Here is a 20,975-nt window from a genome sequence, read left to right as displayed (position 1 = left end):
AAAACTATAAATATATTAAATTGAAAATAATACATAGTTATATTTACGAATAATTGGTGATTAAAGGCATTGAAATGATATGCCGGAATATAAATATTTATTACGAGTCATATTAATTTAATTTTTATTCTATTAATTGTATAACATTTCAACTTGAGTAATAATACTACATACATATTCATCATATCATATGATGCTAATAATATTATATGCTAGTTTTTAAAGTTATTCTGTACAATTATGCAAAAATGAAGAAAAAGAAAATAACTTTGGTCGGGTTAGCAAAACATGATGCCTTATTTTTCTTTTTAAGACTACAATCCAACGGCCTAGATTCGTCATCAAGTTCCTGAAATATCATTGGTTAATACGGACCTCACACGGATTGCCATCATGTATAATTTACTAGCGGCCAAACTGAAACCCAAATCCCCCAAATCATTTCACAATTTGAAATTTTGCCGCTTATTCCCCCAAATCCGTGTAGTATAAAATTCCCAAAAATCCTTCATCCTAGATCCACATCTTACACAACAATCGTTTCAGAGCTTCGTTAATTTTCACCTTTCACCATTCACCAATCTTTTTTTACGTTCAAATGGCTCGTACCAAGCAGACTGCAAGGAAATCCACCGGAGGAAAGGCTCCAAGGAAGCAGTTGGCCACCAAGGCGGCAAGGAAGTCAGCTCCGGCCACCGGCGGAGTGAAGAAGCCACACAGATTCAGGCCTGGAACAGTCGCATTGAGAGAGATCAGGAAGTATCAGAAGAGCACTGAGCTTTTGATCAGGAAGCTTCCGTTCCAGAGACTCGTGAGGGAAATCGCTCAAGATTTCAAGACCGATCTTCGTTTCCAAAGCTCCGCCGTGGCTGCTCTACAGGAGGCTTCCGAAGCTTACCTTGTTGGGCTCTTTGAAGACACAAATCTGTGTGCGATTCATGCTAAAAGAGTCACCATCATGCCTAAGGATATGCAGCTCGCTCGTAGGATTCGTGGTGAGAGGGCTTAGATTTTGATTTCCAAAATTAACATGTAGATCTTGATTAGTTTGGTTTGTTTCTTTGCGTTTTGTTTAATCTAGTTATATTGAATGGAAATTACATTTTGGTGCTCATAAATGTCGTATTTGAATTGCATTGGTATCCAGTTTGTTCTTTTCTTTTCTTCCGGATAACATTGCATTTGGAATAATGTATTTAACAACATATTTGTGGCAATCGTGATTTATTTGCAAACTTGATTTTGTTTATTTATGTGTCTGCCTTCTTCCAAAAAAGAAATTCTATGATCATTTTGGAGTTATGTGTTTGTTTCTTATGGAATTTTCTCCTGTTAGATTAGGAAATAGCCTCTTCCTTTGTACATATGAATGATTTCTCCTTCCTGGCAAAGATCTGACAGATCCCCAGAAGCAAGTATGACACTCAAATTTGTGATCAAATCTGTGTGAATTCTTCGATTTTCTAATTTTGCAAACACCACATTTAAGCTAGGCTATTGCATCATCGTCCTACAAAACTAATCATCAACATCTTGTTGCACACACAACAATTCATTCAATGCATTATATAAATTAAAGTTTGTGTATTGATTCCCTGTAAAAACGATCATGTTCATGTAATATAGATCCTCAAAACCCATGCCTTTGAATCCTTTATACCATCACAGGTGACATTTCTAGCTAGTGGTTGCTTATCCCCAACAGAAGCTGCAATCTTTCTCTTGATCACCTATTTCCTAAATCTCTCAAATAAAATTGGTTATTGCATTGATTAAAGTTCTCATAATGAATTAACTTGCTCATGCATGTCTATATTACTTGGACTGCATTCGCAACTTGGGTTTGAACCAAAACTACTTTCCTTGTCATCACCATAACCCATGTAATAATGAAAACAAACAAAACGACTCAACTACTAGTGCTTTAGTAACTTTGCAACTCGTTAAAATCCAAGTACGAATCTTGTGTTTCTGGTAGTAAAAGACTACTATCTTTCACGCCTACGCATACTCGTCTAAAAAATTGTCACACATACTCGTCTCAAAAATTGCCTCGAAGTTCCCAAGTCACTACACATGATAACCATGAAGCAATTTAACACACGGAAGTGTGTCCGAAACAACCACATATAATACAATTTTTTTCCTAGACACCACTAGTATTATCACGTCTTTAGTAGGCGACTTACCAATAACCATGTGTTTTACTAAGCGCATATTAAAGTTTCCTAGACTTCTCTTCTAGGGTTCCTCTCGTGCATATGGTCGATATAGCATATTTTAACGGATTTCCTAGGTGATTAAGAATTCTATTTCAAAATCTTCGTATTTCTTCCAGTATAATGCCTAATTTGTAGGCGTACTACTTCTAAGTTCACTCTAGTGGTATGAATACAAATGCTCTTCAACTATTGTACCACCCGGTGACATATGCAAGTCACCAAGCATATCATCTTATCTATTCACTTTCATAATCATTTACTTTGTAGGAGTTAATACTAGAAAGTCTGTCTCTTGGTTGCACACTTGTCACGTCTATTTCATTGGAGTCAATCCTAAGAAGTCTACTATTGATATACATCTCATTGATCACCCTTTTAGCGATGGTTCGGCCATTCCACGAAGGTTCGACATTTTTCCAGTGATTGGATCTATTTTATGATGATTTGGTCATTTTACGATGGTTCCGTCGTTTTACAATAGTTTGGCCTTTTTGATGGTTCGGTCATCGGTAGTATTTGGTTGCTTCTTCCTAATACGAAAATTACATCGGTCGCCTCAATCATTTCATATACAACTGTTGTTAAGCCTAAAATCCTTAACCTTATTCAGGATCCTGGATCTTCAAGATATTTCAGGATACCGAATCTTCAAAATCTTTCAGGATCTCGAACAATTCTTAAGATGATGACCATTATTAGTATTATTTCCTAACATTTCTAACATATATATTTCTACTTTTTGTCTCACATGTACAAAATTAGTCAACATAAGACTCATTATCACCGAAGAAATACTTCAATCATACAAAATACCTAGGAATACCAAGTCAAACTAACGTGTTCATTTTTAATCACGAGGATCCTGAGAATATTGGACTGATTGTTGGTTAGACTAGACTATAAATACACATGTATTTTGCATACAAGAGACACCTAGAGTAACTCCAACTAATGTACTCATATAATGATCATTTGATCTGTAACTCATCTTTTCAATCAACAGAAAACTAACAATGCAGGTGATCATTATCACCTCACAAAGTTTTGTGTAAGTGATCGCAGCAAAGGATCAATGACTTTCATTGTAAACCACCCGTGCAACCTACTTTTGGTTTGTCAAAAAAAAAGGGAACAAAGGTCTGTGTTCTTCAGGCTTATGGAAGGGACCAAAAGACAACGTGGATTTGTAAACATGTGCGTGTTTGTGTTTAAAGAAAAAACTCATATCGATCTGTCAACATGAGACTTCCATAAGAGAAGAGGAGGGGGAAGGGGGGGGGGGGGGAGAGAGAGAGAGAGAGAGAGAGATACGTTGTCCCTATATTTATTATCAATAAAACTTCAAAACAAATAGAAAAAAACGTGAGTAAGGCAATTTATTCATTTTGTTATTTAAGGGTCCAAAACACAACGAAACTAGTTTAAAAAGTCCATCAATCGAAACAAAAAGTATTATGGTTTAGACCAAAAACCATAAAAAATACATATCACATTATCATTTTTACAGTGTTGTCTTATTTTTATACATTTTAAATCAATATAAATATTATTTAATATATCAATATAAATAATTTAACGTTTTAGCTTAAGATTATATAAAGTTATTTATAGAGTTTAAAGGAAATTAGAATAACATGGTATGGTGAAGAACATAATCATTTATCTATTACATTACATGATTTATATTTGTCGTAGATACATTATTAAATGATTAAAACAGAATAGTTCTAATGTCATACCGATGAAATTCTTATCAAATAGTAAACTTCGACATCAAGGACCGTAACTTTTTAACATATTACAAGATTTATACTTGATCAAATCACATATTGATTTTGATTGATGTCACATAGAAATATTCTCATATATTCTCCATTAAATATTTAATGTTGAATTTGTTGGACACATGATCTCACAAATTATTTGATTTATTTCATACTTGAAATTACTTTAAGATTACAACCAAATATTAAATTGTGTATGTAGTTAAATACATTGCTAATTTTCTGAAATAACAATACATAAAAATGAATTTTATAAAAATTCCAACACTATAACTATATATTTGTCCAAAAATTTAAAGAGCCTTGACCCTACACCCCTGTGTCACCACTGTCGTTCAAGACCTTGCATAATAATTTTCCATAAAGCTATAAACAAAAATTTTAATAAACAAAAAAGTTATACCATTGCATAAAAAAAAAAAGATGATGGTAGGATTTTTTAAAGTGGAAATTAGTGGGACAAAATACCTAAAATCAAATGTCAACACATACGCATAATCCGACGGCCTAGATATCATTGGTCCCTGAGGAACTCACACGGATTGCCAACCTGTATTATTTTTCCGCAGTCCAAATTGAAACCAAAATTTCGTTCACACTTTTGAAAATTTGCCGCTATTTCTCTCCCAGATATGTGCATTATATAAACCTTCGCATACCCTTAATCCAAAATCGCCAGTTTATTCAACAACAATCCTTAAAAATCCTTTTCTTTTTCCTCTCGAAGCTCTTTTCTACCTTCCAATGGCTCGTACCAAGCAGACTGCAAGGAAATCCACCGGAGGAAAGGCTCCAAGGAAGCAGTTGGCCACCAAGGCGGCAAGGAAGTCAGCCCCGGCCACCGGCGGAGTGAAGAAGCCACACAGATTCAGGCCTGGAACAGTCGCATTGAGAGAGATCAGGAAGTACCAAAAGAGCACCGAGCTTTTGATCAGGAAGCTTCCATTCCAGAGACTCGTGAGGGAAATCGCTCAAGATTTCAAGACCGATCTGCGTTTCCAAAGCTCCGCCGTGGCTGCTCTACAGGAGGCTTCCGAAGCTTACCTTGTTGGGCTCTTTGAAGACACAAATTTGTGTGCGATTCATGCTAAAAGAGTCACCATCATGCCTAAGGATATGCAGCTCGCTCGTAGGATTCGTGGTGAGAGGGCATAGACTTAGATTTCCAAAATTAGCATGTAGATCTTGATTAGTTTGGTTTGTTTCTTTGCGTTTTGTTTAATCTAATTATATTGAATGGAAATTACATTTTGGTGTTCATAAATGTCGTATTTGAGTTGCATTGGTATGTTTCCAGTTTGTCCTTAACATTGCATTTGGAGCAATGTATTTAACAACATATCAGTGGCAATCGTGATTTATTTGCAAACATGATTTTGTTTGTTTATGTGTTCGCCTTCTTCCAAACAAGAAAATCTATTATCAGTTTAGAAGGATGTGCTTGTTTCTTAAGTAATCTTCTACTGTTAGATTAGGAAAAAAGCCTCTTCCTTTGTACATATGAATGATCTTTCCTTCCTGGCAAAGATCTGACATATCCCCAGAAGCAAGTATGACACTCGAATTTTTTTATCAAATCCTGTGAATTCAGTGGTCTTCTAATTTTGCAAACATCACATTTAAGCCAGACTATTGCATCATCGATCTACAAAACTTATCATCAACATCTCGTTTTGCTCACACAACAACCATAACATTCCAAGTGCTAAACATTATGCATTGCTTCTGGCGCTTTTGACCTTCTGCTAAACAATCACAATCCCATGCATCAGAATCAATTCATTCAATGCATTATATGAATGAAAGTTTGTGTATTCATTCCCTGTAAAAATGATCATGTTCACCTAGTATAGATCCTCAAAAACCATGCCTTTTAATCCTTTATACCGACATTTCTAGCTAGTGGTTGCTTATCCCCAAAAGAAGCTGCAATCTTTCTCTCGATCACCTATTTCCTAAATCCCTCAACCAAATTCGGTTATTGCATTATATAAGGTTCTCATAATGAATTAACTTGCTCATACACGAATATATTACTTGGACTCGATTCTTTGATGGCAACTTGGGTTTGAACCAAAACTACTTTCCTTGTCATCACCATAACCCATGTAATAATGAATACAAACAAAACAACTCAACTACTAGTGCCTTAGTAACTTTGCTACTCCTTCTGATCCAAGTACGGATCCTGTGTTTCCGGTACGTATAGTTGGGTGAGCAAACCCAAACCAAAAAACCGGGAAACTGATTAAAACTGACGGAACCGGAACCGAAAAAAACTGAAACCGAAGAAGAACCGACGGTTAGGGTTTGATATTTTTATAAACCGAAAAAATCGGGTTCGTTTTTTACCCAAAAACCGACTCATCCAACCCGAGAAACCGGCCCATACTTAAAACCGACAAACTGCCCCAAGAACCCGACCCATCCAACCCGAAAAACCACGTATACTTGATTGCTTTTTGGTTGTAATAGAATATTTCGGGCTTTGGTTGTAACTTGTAATAGACTATTTGTTGTAAGACTCATGTTTTTTGAAGTATTGAACTTCAAGTTGGTGTTTTTTTAAGTATTTAGCTTGTTGTTTCGTTTATAGAAAATAGGATAAAACCCAAAACCTATGGTTTTAAACCCAGAACCTGTGAGTATATGGGTTGAACCAAAGAAATCGAAAAACCGACCAAATCGACCTCAAAACCCGAGAAACCAAACTGACCAGAAACCGATCCTATTGAATTCTGAAAACCATAAACCGACCATTTATGGGTTGGGTTGGGTTGGGTTTGGGTCCAAAACCGACCCATGCACAACCCTAACGTATACGCGTCTCAAAAATTGTCTTGAAGTTCCCAAGTCACTACACATGATAACCATGAAGCAATTTAACACACATAAGTGTGTCCGAATCAACCACATATAGTACAATTTTTTTCCTAGACACCACTAGTATTTTCACGTCTTTATTATGCGACTTAACAATAACCATGTGTTTTACTAAGCACATATTAAAGTTTCCTAGGGTTCTTCTCGCGCATATGCTCGATATAGCATATTTTAATGGATTCCCTATATCATTAAAGAATTCTATTTCCAACTCTTCGTATTCCTTCTGGTATAATGCCTAATCTGTAAGGCGTATTAGTTCTAAGTTCACTCTAGTGGTACGAATACAAATGCTCTTCAGCTATTTGTACCACCTGTTAACATATGCAAGTCACCAAGCATATCCTCTTATCTCTTCACTTTCATAATCATTTACTTTGTAGGAGTTAATCACAGAAAGTCAGCCTCTTGGTTGCACACCAGTCACGTCTACTTCATCGAAGTCAATCCTAAGATGTCTACTATTGATATACATCTCATTGATCGCCCTTTAGCGACGGTTCGACCATTTCACAACGGTTCGACATTTTTCCTATGGTTCGATCTTTTTTGTGATGATTTGGTCATTTTACAATGGTTCGGTCGTTTTACAATAGGTAAGCCTTTTTGATGGTTCTGTCAATGGTAGTACTTGTTTGCTCCTTCCCAAAACGAAAATTACACCGGTCACCTCAATCATTTCAGATACAGTTGTTGTTAAGCCTGAGACCCTCAACCCTATTCAGGATCCCAGATCTTTCAGGATACCGATCTTCAAGATCTTTCAGGATGCCGAACAAATCTCAGGATCATGACCATTGTTAGTATTATTTCCTAACATTTATAACGAATATATTTTTAGTTTTTTCTCACGTGTACAAAATTAGTCAACATAAGACTCATTATCACCGAATAAATACTTCAATCATGCAAAAGATCCATGAATACCAAGCCAAACCAACGTGCTCATTTTTATTCAATAGGATCGTGAGAATACTGGACTTATTGTTGCTTAGACTAGACTATAAATACACATGTATTTTGCAAACAACAGACACCTAGAGTAACTGCAACTAATGTACTCGTATATTGATCATTTGATATGTAACTCATATTTTCAATTAATAAAAACTAAGAATACATGTGATCATTTTCACCTCCGAAGGTTTTGTGTCGGAGATCCTAGCAAATGATCAAGGACTTTCATTGTAAACCACTTGTGCAACCAGCTTTTGGTTTGTAAAAAAAGGGGAAGAAAGGTCTTTGTTCTTTAGGCTTGTGGAAAGGAACGAAAGACGACGTGGATTTGTAAACATGTGTGTGTGTGTGTGTCGATGTGTTTAAAGAAAAAACTCAATTCGATCTGTCAACGTGAGACTTCCATCAGAGAGAGAGAGAGAGAGAGAGAGAGAGAGAGAGAGAGAGAGAGAGAGAGAGAGAGAGAGAGAGAGAGAGAGAGAGAGAGAGAGAGAGAGAGAGAGAGAGAGAGAGAGAGAGAGAGAGAGAGAGAGATTGGCCCCATATTTATTATTAATAAATCTTTAAAACAAATAGAAAAAAAACATGAGTAGGGCAATTTAGTCTTTTCGTTTTTTTAAAGGACCAAAACGCAACGAAATTAGTTCAAAAATACATCAATCCAAAAAAAATTATGATTTAGACCAAAAACCATAAAAGAATACATACCACATGATCATTTTTACAGTATTGTCTTATTTTTTATACATTTTAAATCAATATAAATATTATTTAACATATCAATATAAATAATTTATAGTTTTAGTTTAACGTTATATAAAGTTATTTATAGAGTTTAAAAGAAATTAGAATCACATGGTATGGTGAAGAAAACATAATCATTAATCTATTAGATTACATGATTTATATTTGTCGTAGACACATTATAAAATGATTAAAGTCGAACAGTTCTAATGTCATACAGATGAAAATTCTATCCGGTAGTAAATTTCGACGACAAGGAACGTAACTTTTGACATATTACAAGATTTATACTTGATGAAATCACATATTGATTTTGATTGATGTCACATAGAAATGTTCTCATATATTCTCCATTAAATATTTAATGTTGAATTTGTTGGGGCAAGTCATCTCACAAATTATTTGATTTTTTTTATATTTCAAATTACTTCAAGATTACAATTAAATATTACATTGTGTATGTAGTTAACTATATTGCTAATTTTTTAAAATAATAACACATAAAAATGAATTTTATAAAAATTCCAACACTGTAACTATATATTTGTCTAAAAATTAAAAAAGCCTTGAAAATTGAAGACACTGCACCCTGTGTCAGCACTGCAGTTCAAGACCTTGCATAATAATTTCCCATAAAGCTATAAACAAATATTATAATAAACAAAAAACTTATACCATTCTATTAAAAAATATGATGCTAATAAGAAATCCCGTTGACCATTTTATAAAAAATCAATATATAATTAACTATTTATAACCATTTTTTTCGGAAAACAATACAATTTAACCAAGAAAAATATTTTAAATTTCAATTAGGATTATTTATATGGTAAAATGAGATAATTTTAGAAAAAAAAAAGATGATAGGTAAGATTTTTTTAAAGTGGAAATTAGCGGGGCAAAATACCTAAAATCAAATGTCAGCACACATCCGCATAATCCGACGGCCTAGATATCATTGGTCCCTAAGGAACTCACACGGATTGCCAACTTGTATTGTTTTTCCGCAGTCCAAATGGAAACCAAAATTTCGTTCACACTTTTGAAAATTTGCCGCTATTTCTCTCCCAGACATGTGCATTATATAAACCTTCACATACCCATAATCTAAAATCGCCAGTTTATTCAACAACAATCCTTAAAAATCATTTTCCATTTTTCCTTTTCCTCTCGAAGCTCTTTTTTACCTTCCAATGGCTCGTACCAAGCAGACAGCAAGGAAATCCACCGGAGGAAAGGCTCCAAGGAAGCAGTTGGCCACCAAGGCGGCAAGGAAGTCAGCTCCGGCCACCGGCGGAGTGAAGAAGCCACACAGATTCAGGCCTGGAACAGTCGCACTGAGAGAGATCAGGAAGTATCAGAAGAGCACCGAACTTTTGATCAGGAAGCTTCCATTCCAGAGACTTGTGAGGGAAATCGCTCAAGATTTCAAGACCGATCTTCGTTTCCAAAGCTCCGCCGTGGCTGCTCTCCAGGAGGCTTCCGAAGCTTACCTTGTTGGGCTCTTTGAAGACACAAATCTGTGTGCGATTCATGCTAAAAGAGTCACCATCATGCCTAAGGATATGCAGCTCGCTCGTAGGATTCGTGGTGAGAGGGCTTAGACTTTTATTTCTAATGTTAGAATGTAGATCTCGACTAGTTTGCTGTTGATGTATGTGTTTTGTTTCTATCTGGTTATACCCAATGAAAAATCGAACTTGGTTATGATAAATTACCTACTTAATTTGCATTGCTGTGTTGCCAATTTGATAAATTCTCCATTTTAGTTGTTAATTGAAAACATTGCCTCAGGAAAAACATTCATAACAATAAATTAGTGTTATTATGAATTTGTATACTGTTAGCGACTGCGAATATGGTTCATTTTTACCATGGTAGCTTTGTAATGATGATTTTGTAGCTTTGCTTTGCCATTATGTCTCGTTGAAGACCCTTATGTCCCAATAAAGCAAAACACATTATCTTTTGAGTGTACCAAAACTCAAACAATAGGTTTTTCAACATAATTCTTCAGAAACATATTTACAAAAATGTAGCAAAAACTATGGTTTTTGTTCTCCCCAAAACGTTAATAACACATTCATTTCCCTATTGTCAACTAATTTTAGGCCATGTTATTAGATTTGAGATCTTATTTAAAATTGTTTGAAGTTTTGCAAAATCGTGATTGTGAGTTTGTGTTGAATTGGAAGATCCTATAAAAATATACTTATATTGAATTTTGTTAGCAAGGTTTTGGATATAATATAAATGTTATAACTTGATATTGACAGTGAGTTGAATCATAACTTCCTAACACTGTAACATAATTTTTATTGCTATAACCAAGGTTTTGAAAACCGGATCCGACATTGAATCATGCATCTGTTTGACAGGATCTGAATTTTTAAGAGATCTGAATTTTTAAGAGGGTCTGAAATTTTAAGATCTGAATTTTTTTTCATGTTGTTTGGTTTGAACCTCTGAATTTTTGTGCTGAATGATAAAAATAACAATTTTACCCTTTTGTATCATTTCTTTCAATTACAACATTATATCTTTGAAAAAAAATCAATGGAAGTAGGATGCTAAACATTACACCCAATATTAGAAAAAAATACAATGAAAACTAAGCAACCTAATAATTCAATATAATTACTACCCAATAGTTATGTACAAGTAGTCTTTACAAAAAAAAAAGCAATCTTTATTACAAAAAGTTCTTAAGAAAAAAGAAATGGCATGGATGTTTTGAACATTAATGGAGTTAAAGAAATTTAACTTAATTTCTTTTTGAACACTTCTTGCTTTGACCCTTATCTTTGCTGCAGACAAATAACATGACAATGTTTTGAGATAATGTATATAATCAGTTAGCAAATCAAGAGGTTTAAAAAATATAACAAGTATGATAAGTGACTGTAAATGTAAATGTCAAATCTCTACATAATCAAATATTATTCAAAGCTCTACATGATCAGTGATGAAATTTCAATAAATCAACATAAACAAAGAAATCTAAAATGGCATCACAAGCATTACAATAAATGAAAATCTAAAATGACATCCAAGGATGATGACTGATTGACCAACATACCCCTGCATCAAACATTTTTTCATTCATTCTCACATCTCTCTTTCATTTTAAGGAGGTTATACTAGGAAATAGTAAACATTGAATATATGTAACAATGCAAGAACCTGATAAGGATAATTGCTTCAAAGAAACCTTGCAGGCCAATAGCCAAAGCCAATTCATTATTATCAATATCTCCTTTACTTATAACAGAGACCAAAAAGGAGAAAGAAATCCATGTTGATTGAACAAATCAAGCATAGCATCAACTATAGATTACGATTGAACAAATCTGATTAGCATAACATAACCACTGATTTCGATTTTTTGATTTTCGACTTTGGGGGAAGAAGGAAGAAACAAAGAAGCGCAATCAATTTTCAGAAGGAAGAACAAACCTGTCGATTTGCAGACGCGAGCAGGTGCAGTAGCGTCGGCCTTGCTAGGTTGCAGCGCCGTCGACGTTGCTTGGTTAGGCGGCGTCGTTCAGCAGTGTCGTCGGAGTATGCAGTTGGGAAGGGAAGCTGACGCGAAGGGGGAAGAAGTCGCAGTGCAGGAAGAAGAGAAGAGGAGGCGAGGCGTGCGATTGTGTCTTAGGGCAAAAAAAGAAACGCATGTTTTTTTTAATTCAGACTTTGTTTCCTATCTGAAAAATGAAGAGGTCTTTTTAATTTTAAGAGGTAAAAAATAAGACGCAAACAAATAAAATGAATCTGAATTTTTAAGATATTACCTCTTAATTTTGCAATTAAGAGGTAAACAAACAGCCTTCGATGATTCAATTGGTCTAACCGGTTGGACCGATCCTGAAAACTGTAAACGCCGGACTGTATAGAATATTATAACTATATACATGTATAAAAGCATCAAAGTTATTTAATTATTTTCTTTAAAAATTAACAATTGATTGAAAGTATTGATTATTGAACGAGAAGCAAGGATATATGTTTGTTTTAGGAGCCAAGAAGAAAAGTAGAAAAAGGAAAGAAGATATCCTAGTTTGCGTTGTGTTTTATCCCATATCGGTGGGTGTAATGAAAAAATAGGCTTATATTGTTTTATATATACAAACGCAAATTGATTCAACTTAAACAAAAGAAAACGCATATTGCTTATTCTAGGCCGGATTTTGTTTTCTAAATGCCTCTTGTATAATAATTATTTAGGCCGGGTTTTTTGGGCGAACAACTCTGCTTTAACTCGGTTTTTTGTGAACCGTCCGTTTTTTTACCGCTTCAATAACAGCCAGTTTTTGGGCTTCTTAAAACTATTAATCTGACCAGTTCCGGTTGAACCGGTTAACCTTGCGGTAACAGGGCTATAGACCATTAATATTAAGAAAAAAATGCTTTAATTTGAAAAAAAAAAGTAAATTACACGAATCGTCCTTCGCAGGTGCCAAAATGTTAATTCAGACCTTTCCTCATTTGGTTAAAAGTAGACATAAAATTACTATATTGACATTTTCTATTTCCTTTTCATTCTTTTTAATATTTATAAATTAAAAAAAATAAATATTATGATTTATAGTTTAGTAGGACCCATGACCCACCACCTCTCACACCCCTATCCTTTCCCCTCCACCTATTTCATTTGAAAATCAAAGCTTGATTAGTGTCATTAATAAAATCTAGTTTTTTTTCCGTCTTTTCCATTGACAGTGAACATGATATGGTTGATATCCAACGACCCAAATTCATTTATATTGATTATTTCCATTGACAACAACCATTCATCTGGAGTTCGAAAATCAACTTTAACAAAAAAAAAAACAAATGGGTAATACCTTTAATCTAAAACTCCATTTGCAGAAAGAAAGAATGAGAAATGATTAAGAAAATCGATCGTTATATAAGCAAAAATTGATTTCAAAAAATCAACCCACCGCCACAATGACGACAAATTCTTCGGTGCGTTGTAAGTTCAATTTTTGCTACAGTAACTGTGTTCATTAGGTTGTCGGAAGCCACCCAAAACACAAGCAGCTCCGCCGGATTTGATGATTTATCGAATCTGCGTCTATTTTGTTCACAAGCTGCACGGTCTCTCTCTCTCTCTCTCTCTCTCTCTCTCTCTCCGATGATGGTGGTGGTGGACAGATAGAAAGAAGCGACAATATTCTCTCTCTCTCTCGATAGCTCCGATGACACCGATGGTGGCTCCGGTAACCTATCTTGAAGATGAACTGATGATGAAGATTATGGTGGTTATGGTGTTGATTTTTGGAGATTTGGTTCAAAATAGAGATGAAAAAGAGGGGTAAAATGGGTTGGGAATGGGACCGTAGATGATAAAAGAGAGGGTTATTTTTTTTCTTTTTTAAGTGTGATTAATAAATAAACAATTCAAAAATAAATGGATAAGGGTAAAATTGACTTTTAAGTATCGTAAACAATTTTAGGGACGAAACGTGCACCTTTTTACGGTATAAGTGACGACCCGAGTTAATTTTTGAAAATGAGTACTAAACGTGCATTTTGACACTGCATCAAGGACGATTCGTGTAATTTACTCAAAAAATAACATTGTGATCATCTAAAACTAAAGTTTAACTTCCTGTTTCTCGTCATTGCTTATTTCAAGACTGTGGGCCGGAAGTCGATTGTGTAAAAGCTTTGGGCCTTAAGGAGGTAATGTTTAGACCTTTTGGAAAGGGTAATGATGGTTATGAGATCTAAACATTTGAATTGTGTTTTGGGCCGAAGGGTAGAACGAGAAAAGTCATACGTCGGGTTCTTGCATGAAATATGGGTTTTTAGTCCCATATATTTATATAATATTGTAGAGCCCTTTAATACATTTCTGTGGATATAAAGAACGTCAAAAATGGAGTTGGAACGAAGAAGTTACGACCATTTGAAGTTAGGACGATTTTTGGGTTAGCCGTGTACGATGGGCGTACTAGGGCATCCATAGTACGCTGGGCGTATGCGATCAGTGCCCAAACCCTATTTTCGTGGTTTAAGCTTTATTTAAGTTCATTTACTTCCTCAACCCCATTCCATTCTCAGCTTCCACCTCTCTAACACCCTCTCTTGAAACCTTAACCCTATATTGAGCCTTATGAGCAAAAAGAAGGTGTTTTAGGTGCTGTGGAGTTTTCTTGGTGCACCTTAGAGAAGAATGAACTCATTGAATAACTGTTGGTTGCATTGGAGCTTGTAGATCCAGACTTTGTCCACCTTGATCTTTCTTCTAGAGGTATAAAGTTTGCATCTTGATGATGAAGTTGTTAGATCTAGCTAGTTTTGGGTGTTATGAGCATTTGGTCACTTTAAGTGCATAAAGTTTAAATCTTGAAAGTTTGTAACATCCCGTTTTGGATTGTTCTATGATAACACTCGTGGGTTGTGATACGGGTATGATAAGGTTTTGAGGCTATAAAGGATAAAGGTTTGGGACCTTTATGGATAAGGATAAGGTAAGTTGTGTGATAAAAGGGTCCAGGTTGTGCTTTAGATCCCAAGGGAGCGGTAAGGGGGTTGGTTCGGGCCTTTCATGAATTTTGGATCCGAGTTCGAGTGGGTTTCAGGAAAAATAAAGTTGATAGAAGATTAGGCTTCTCGTTACCTTTCCGTGGATATAAAGTTCGTTGGAAACGAACTTATAATTAAGAAGTTATGACAGTTTGAAATTTTGGCAAGTTTGACCCTTGGTGGAATAAGTTGGTTGATTGCTCCCTTGGGTAGCGCTAAGGAACGCGTGGGAGAACCAGGTACGCCCAACATACCTGATGGTACGCCCTACGTAATGGTTAGAGTGCCAAACCTTATTTTTTTAGGGTTTGGGCACTATATATATATATATATATATATATATATATATATATATATACATCATTATAACCTCAAGAGTCTCCCATTTATTAGCCTCCTTTGTCCTTAAACCCTAATTTTGAATCCTAGCCTCCTCCAAAAGTGTTGTGAGCTCATTGTGTACATCTTTGGTGGGTTTTGAGTGATTATTCAAGAAGTGGAAGCTTGGTGCAATGTGGTGTATCAAGGGAAGGCTTATGGATCTGGACTCTCTTCTTCATCTCCAGCTCATTAGAGGTATAAAGCTCTAACCTTGCTCATTTGAAGCTTAGATCCATCATTATATGAGTTTTGGTCCTATTTTGGTCTCATGGGTGAGATCTGGTGGTTTGACACTACTCTAGGAGCTTTGAGTTGTTACTCTTGGTATTTCTGAGGTTAATAGTTCGTAAAAATGCATGCTTGATGTTTAAGATTGGCCCATGCATGATCTAGTTGGATTAGAATGAGTCTTAATGGATTAAGTTGGTTGTTGGGTCCCATATAGTCATGCAAATGCATAAAGATGCCTACTTTTTGCATTAAGAGCTTTACTTTAGGGTTCTATGAAGTTTGGGTGCAAAGGGATTAAGTGGTTAAGTCATAATCGAGTTATGGATTAAGCCAGGTTACTCCCTGTGTAACTGGCTGCACGCCCAACATATTGAATTGAAGTCACGACCAGGGTTCATCGAGTACTCCCAGCGTAGCTGTGCGTACGCCCCGCGTTCGACGTGGAGTTGGGCTTGGTATGTTTTTCGGCTTCGCCTTTTAAGCCACTTTATTGGACATGTTGTTTGGGCCTTTGGGCCACCTGAGATCATCTATTTGACTAAGGGTAGTTTTGGGCTTTCAGATAAGGCCCATATGGGGTTTGGGCCCAATTTGGAAAATTGGGCCATTAACATATCTTTATGGATCTTTTAGGTTGGGCCTTAGTGGGCCTATTAGGGCTTGGGCCATTTGTGGGTCGGATTAGTGGGCCATATTTAGACTTAGTCTTAAATCCTAATCGAGTTTAGTCGTGGGTTTGACTCTGAGTTTGGGGCCGGTGTGTAGTAACAACAATTATAGAATTTGTTTATCATCCGAGGTGAGTCTTCTCACTATACTTACCTGTGTGGTAATTTATGTTTGACCAAAGGGTCTTATTCGTGTTATTAACCAGAGGGTCTTATTTTCTGTTATTGACCAGATGGTCTTATTTACATGATTAACCGGAGGGTCTTATTACATTATTGACCATATGGTCTTTGATATGCATAAAAGTACCTACTCGTTTTAAATTTATTTCCTAACTAACTTAACTAACCAATATGCACCTAGACATTATACTTAGTCGAATTGTAATGTAGTTTAAGTAAGTTGGGGTTGAACACAGGGAACCGTTTTAATTAGCTAAAATAATTACTCTAAATTAATCTAAAATCAAACAATAATTAAAAAGGTTTTCTATCTAATTTTGCAAGTTTAGATGAACTTAATTTATCAACAACTATTCAATATTATAAAAACACTTCTGTTAGTTTGAATCAACTTTCCGTTAATGATTTAATTATTAATTATGACAATTCTCGGTGGTTACCAATTAAGATATTATTAGCAATTCAATTCCAAATTAACTGATGTTGAATTAATTCATGTAGATCTATGCATAGTCACATAATTAACTATTAAGTAGAATTGGAGTTATGTAAGATTGAGTTAACAAACACAATTATGTTCTTAATATGAGTTCTCCAACACAGCCAAGTTCTATACTTCAATTACCTATCTAAGATTGGTTAAATCTTAGCTCTAATAATCTAATGTTCACTAAATTACAAGGTATTCAAATTCATGCAGATTAATGGTCACTAACTACACAAAATAAGAATTTAAGGCAATCTAGTATCAAATTAAGCATGTTGGTTATAATCAATCAAACACAAGACATTAACCAACAAGAAAAGTCTAAGTATTTATAAACAAACCACGAGTTCCAGCTTTATCTAGCTAACAAAAGCAGCTAGATTTAGCTATTCATTCTAACAAGTAAACATAAACATATCATAATCAAAAACATTGTAAAGTACCACGATTTGGAAAGTAATTATGCACTTCTTCTTCTTCCTTGGTATTCAAACCAATTTCCTAGCCTTCTAACCTTCTGAATATCGACTTTTGGAAACCTTTTTTCACCAGCCAACCTCTTAAATTCGTAGAGATCAAAAGTATTTATAGTTGTCATAAAATTACATTCCACGTCGTGGAATAGTGCTCCACGTCGTGGACCTGGACGAATCCTTATTGGGCAAGGATTTCGACTTTGCACGTACTCATCTTCCAAAATTTCCTTTTCCACGTCGTGTAAGTAAGATTCACGACATGGATCCAACTTTTGGCTGAAAATACAATTTAATCTCATAAGTACCATTATTCCATGCACATAACCAAAAATATGTATAAAAATGTATTCAAATATTGCCTAAAAGTATGTATAAATATGGCAATATCAATCTTATTTGCTTATACTGAGATATGTGTTATTATGTGATATTGCCATATTTATACCTATTTTTAGGCAATATTTAAGTACATTTTTATTAATAAGTTGATAATATGTTTAGAATAATGGTACTTATGACTTTAAATTGTTATTTTCAGTCAATTAAAAGGATTTTCGAAGAGAGGGACCAAAAGTGACAATATGTAGAACATGGGAGACTTGGAAGACAAAAGATGAGCAAATCCACGAAAGCTACTAAATTCACGATGTGGCAAAGTCAGCCACGACGTGGCATGAGGATTCTAGAAGATAAAGATCGCGATGCAGAGGATTCCTTACCCGGTACGGATAACTTGAAGCCCACAACGTGGCCTGGATAGCCACGACGTGGCGCGGGGTTTTGGAGTTTATTTAAGTGTTCCTGAGTATTACGAAAGGGAGAACCTTTTGGCTGAAGGAAAGAGTTCCAGGAGACGATTTGGAGCGAAAGAAGGGTTCTGTAAGAAGGTTTTCAACACCAAAAATAATAAAGGTCTATATTGTAGTTAATTAAGAACATGTTTTCTATTACTTTAATTTGTGTTGGTTTATTAGTTGCTATGATGAGCAGCTGAATCTAGCTACTCTTGTTTAGCTAGATGAAGCTTCCAACTTATGAATAGTTCAATGTTTATGGGTTAAGTTTAGTTGGTAAAAATTGCTTGTGTTTGATTTGTATAACCTAGCATGCTATTGTTTGTTTCTCTAATTGCTTGATTGCATGTTCTGTGTAGCTTAGTGACCATTAACTGCATGAATTTGTTTACCTAATGATTTACTGAACATTAAATTGTTAGAGCTAGGATTGACCAATCTTAGTTAGTAATTAGAGTAAATAAGCTTAGCTGTGCTAGAGAACGTGTATTGTGACTATAATTGTGTTTATATAACAAATCTTACATAGCATATTTTCACTCATAATTAGTTATGTGTTTAATTATGTGTGAACATACATGGTTTGACATAAATTAGTTAATTATTGGTAAAGTTAGAACTAAATTACTAATACAACTAAAAACCAACTTAATAATCCGTAATCATTAGCTAGCCATAAGGAAGAAGTGGATTCAAACTAAACAAGTGTGTGTTTTTATTTATTGAATTTGATCTTGTAAAATCAAATAAAAACCTTTTAAACTTGACAATAATTAGGTTAATTTAATAGTAAGTAAATTAATTAGTAACACAGTTCCCTGTGATCGACACCCGACTTACCCAAACTATATTGTAATTTGACTAGGTACACTGCCTATAAGTGCATAGTTAGTTAAGTTTGTTAGGTTATAAATATTAAAATTAGTGGGTACTTTTGTGCACATCAAGTTTTTGGCGTCGTTGCCGGGGAGCGGCTTAGTTTTTAGCTTATTTATTTGCATTAAATTAATCGATCCTTCTTGTGAAGTAAAAACCACAAAAAGTTAATTTTTCAGCAAAATAATTTTTTTTTTCTGTCAGTCACAGAGCCCACGACGTGGACTATTAAAAAAACTAGATTTTTAGTTGTTAGTTAGTTTTTCTTACTTTAGTTCAGTTTTACGTTTTTAGTTTAGCAAGTTGCAGGAGTTCATGACCAGAAGCTCAAACACACCCTTGGTGCCACCACTTGAAGATCCCGAGTCTGCAATTCACAAGAAAAAGACGCCCTTACAAGAATTGAAGTCAGCTTTTTCTAGGAAGTCGGGAAAGAAGACAGGAGAGTCAAGTTCATCCTCGAGGCACAAGAGCAATCTTGAGAATTTGGATCATACGCCCGTCCAAACCGAGTCCGAAAGCGATATCGAGCCAGAATTTGAAGAACACACAAGCGAACCCGAGAACGAGCCAAGGAACGAGATGGCAACAATTGAATAGATGTCCATGGGAGCTTACAAGAAGCAGATCCGAGAAGATGTGGGTCCCGATTTAGTCCAACCCGCAATACCTGCCACTGCCACATTCGAGTTGAAGGGGCACATATTGACTGCACTGAAGGACATCCCATTTTTCGGGAAAGATCATGAGGATGCTTTTAAGCATCTAGATGAATTCAACGACATTGCGGATTACTTCAATGTCCCAAATGTCAACAGAAACACAGTCTTGCTTAGGATGCTTCCCATCACTTTCAAAGGAGCTGCTAAGGAGTGGTTAAAAGCACTCCCACCGGGTACAATTACCACTTGGGCTCAAATGCGTGAGCAATTCCTGGACCCGTTTTGTCCGCCATCCAAGATAGCCAAACTCAAGAAGGCAATAGCCAACTTTGAGCAACAGTCGGGGGAGTCATTATACGAAGCATGGGAGCGGTACAAGGGCTTGCTCAGAAATTGCCCTCAACATGATCTAAATGTGCAACAAGAGATGTCAATCTTCTATGATGGGGTCAACGTTATGACAAGACAACTCCTTTATTCTCAAGGACCTTTGACAAAGAAAAATCCAAGGGAGGTCAAGGAGCTAATTGAAGAATTCGCAAAGCACTCTCGCGAATACCACAACCCTAGGCAAGATGGAATCAAAGGCGGTGGAGGGGCCCAAACTGAAGAAATAGCAGCTGTAATGGCCATGCTGAATGTGACATCCCCAAAATCACGGCCAGAAAAGACCGGTTTGTTTATGCTTTGTTTAAAAATCAGAGTTACATTTTAAATGAAAGTGTTGCGGAATTTGTCCCAAAACAAAAATATGATAAAGATTTATCAAAAGCATTTCCATAGAAATGTATTTCATTAAAAGACTCGGGATGTCATGTTCGTACAGATCAAAAGCATAAACAGTACAATATAAGCCTTACTACATTATTTCATATCTACAGGCCTATATCCGTAATCCCTCGTCCAAAACATCACATTTATGCTCATGCGCCACTACCTGTAATGCATAAAACTGAGTGGGTCAGGCTTGGGAGCCTGGTGAGCACATAGGGTTTTCAACCCACAATAAATAAGTTTATTAATTTCATCGATCAACAATAACCCGATTACCCGTTCCCGTTATCCTCACTTTACGTCCCTAAACACCTATCAT

General features: G+C 35.5%; 2 protein-coding genes, 1 long non-coding RNA gene and 1 other non-coding gene across 4 annotated transcripts; 2 read left to right on the top strand and 2 right to left on the bottom strand.

Moving 5' to 3' along the window:
* Positions 1 to 522: 522 nt before the first annotated feature.
* On the top strand, positions 523 to 5,270 carry LOC111890197 (uncharacterized). Its single transcript, XM_042896099.2, has 2 exons — positions 523 to 1,006; positions 4,607 to 5,270. The coding sequence occupies exons 1-2, from the start codon at positions 599 to 601 to the stop codon at positions 5,159 to 5,161; spliced, it is 963 nt and encodes a 320-aa protein (XP_042752033.1). The 5' UTR covers positions 523 to 598; the 3' UTR covers positions 5,162 to 5,270.
* Positions 5,271 to 9,698: 4,428 nt separating this feature from the next.
* Positions 9,699 to 10,304, top strand: LOC111890183 (histone H3.2). Its single transcript, XM_023886338.2, has one exon. The coding sequence runs from the start codon at positions 9,784 to 9,786 to the stop codon at positions 10,192 to 10,194; it is 411 nt and encodes a 136-aa protein (XP_023742106.1). The 5' UTR covers positions 9,699 to 9,783; the 3' UTR covers positions 10,195 to 10,304.
* An 898-nt stretch (positions 10,305 to 11,202) lies between these two features.
* Positions 11,203 to 13,329, bottom strand: LOC111890185 (uncharacterized). The gene is made up of 2 exons (XR_002849762.3): positions 12,047 to 13,329; positions 11,203 to 11,397 (listed from the first exon to the last, which is right to left on the bottom strand). It is a non-coding gene; the product is annotated as an uncharacterized LOC111890185 (long non-coding RNA).
* Positions 13,330 to 20,186: 6,857 nt separating this feature from the next.
* LOC128126969 (small nucleolar RNA R71) lies at positions 20,187 to 20,293 on the bottom strand. Its single transcript, XR_008224936.1, has one exon. It is a non-coding gene; the product is annotated as a small nucleolar RNA R71 (small nucleolar RNA).
* Between the last annotated feature and the right edge of the window lie 682 nt (positions 20,294 to 20,975).

This window comes from Lactuca sativa, chromosome 6, assembly GCF_002870075.4.
Source record: "Lactuca sativa cultivar Salinas chromosome 6, Lsat_Salinas_v11, whole genome shotgun sequence".
NCBI lineage: Eukaryota > Viridiplantae > Streptophyta > Magnoliopsida > Asterales > Asteraceae > Lactuca > Lactuca sativa.
This window is presented reverse-complemented; position numbering and strand designations above follow the sequence as displayed.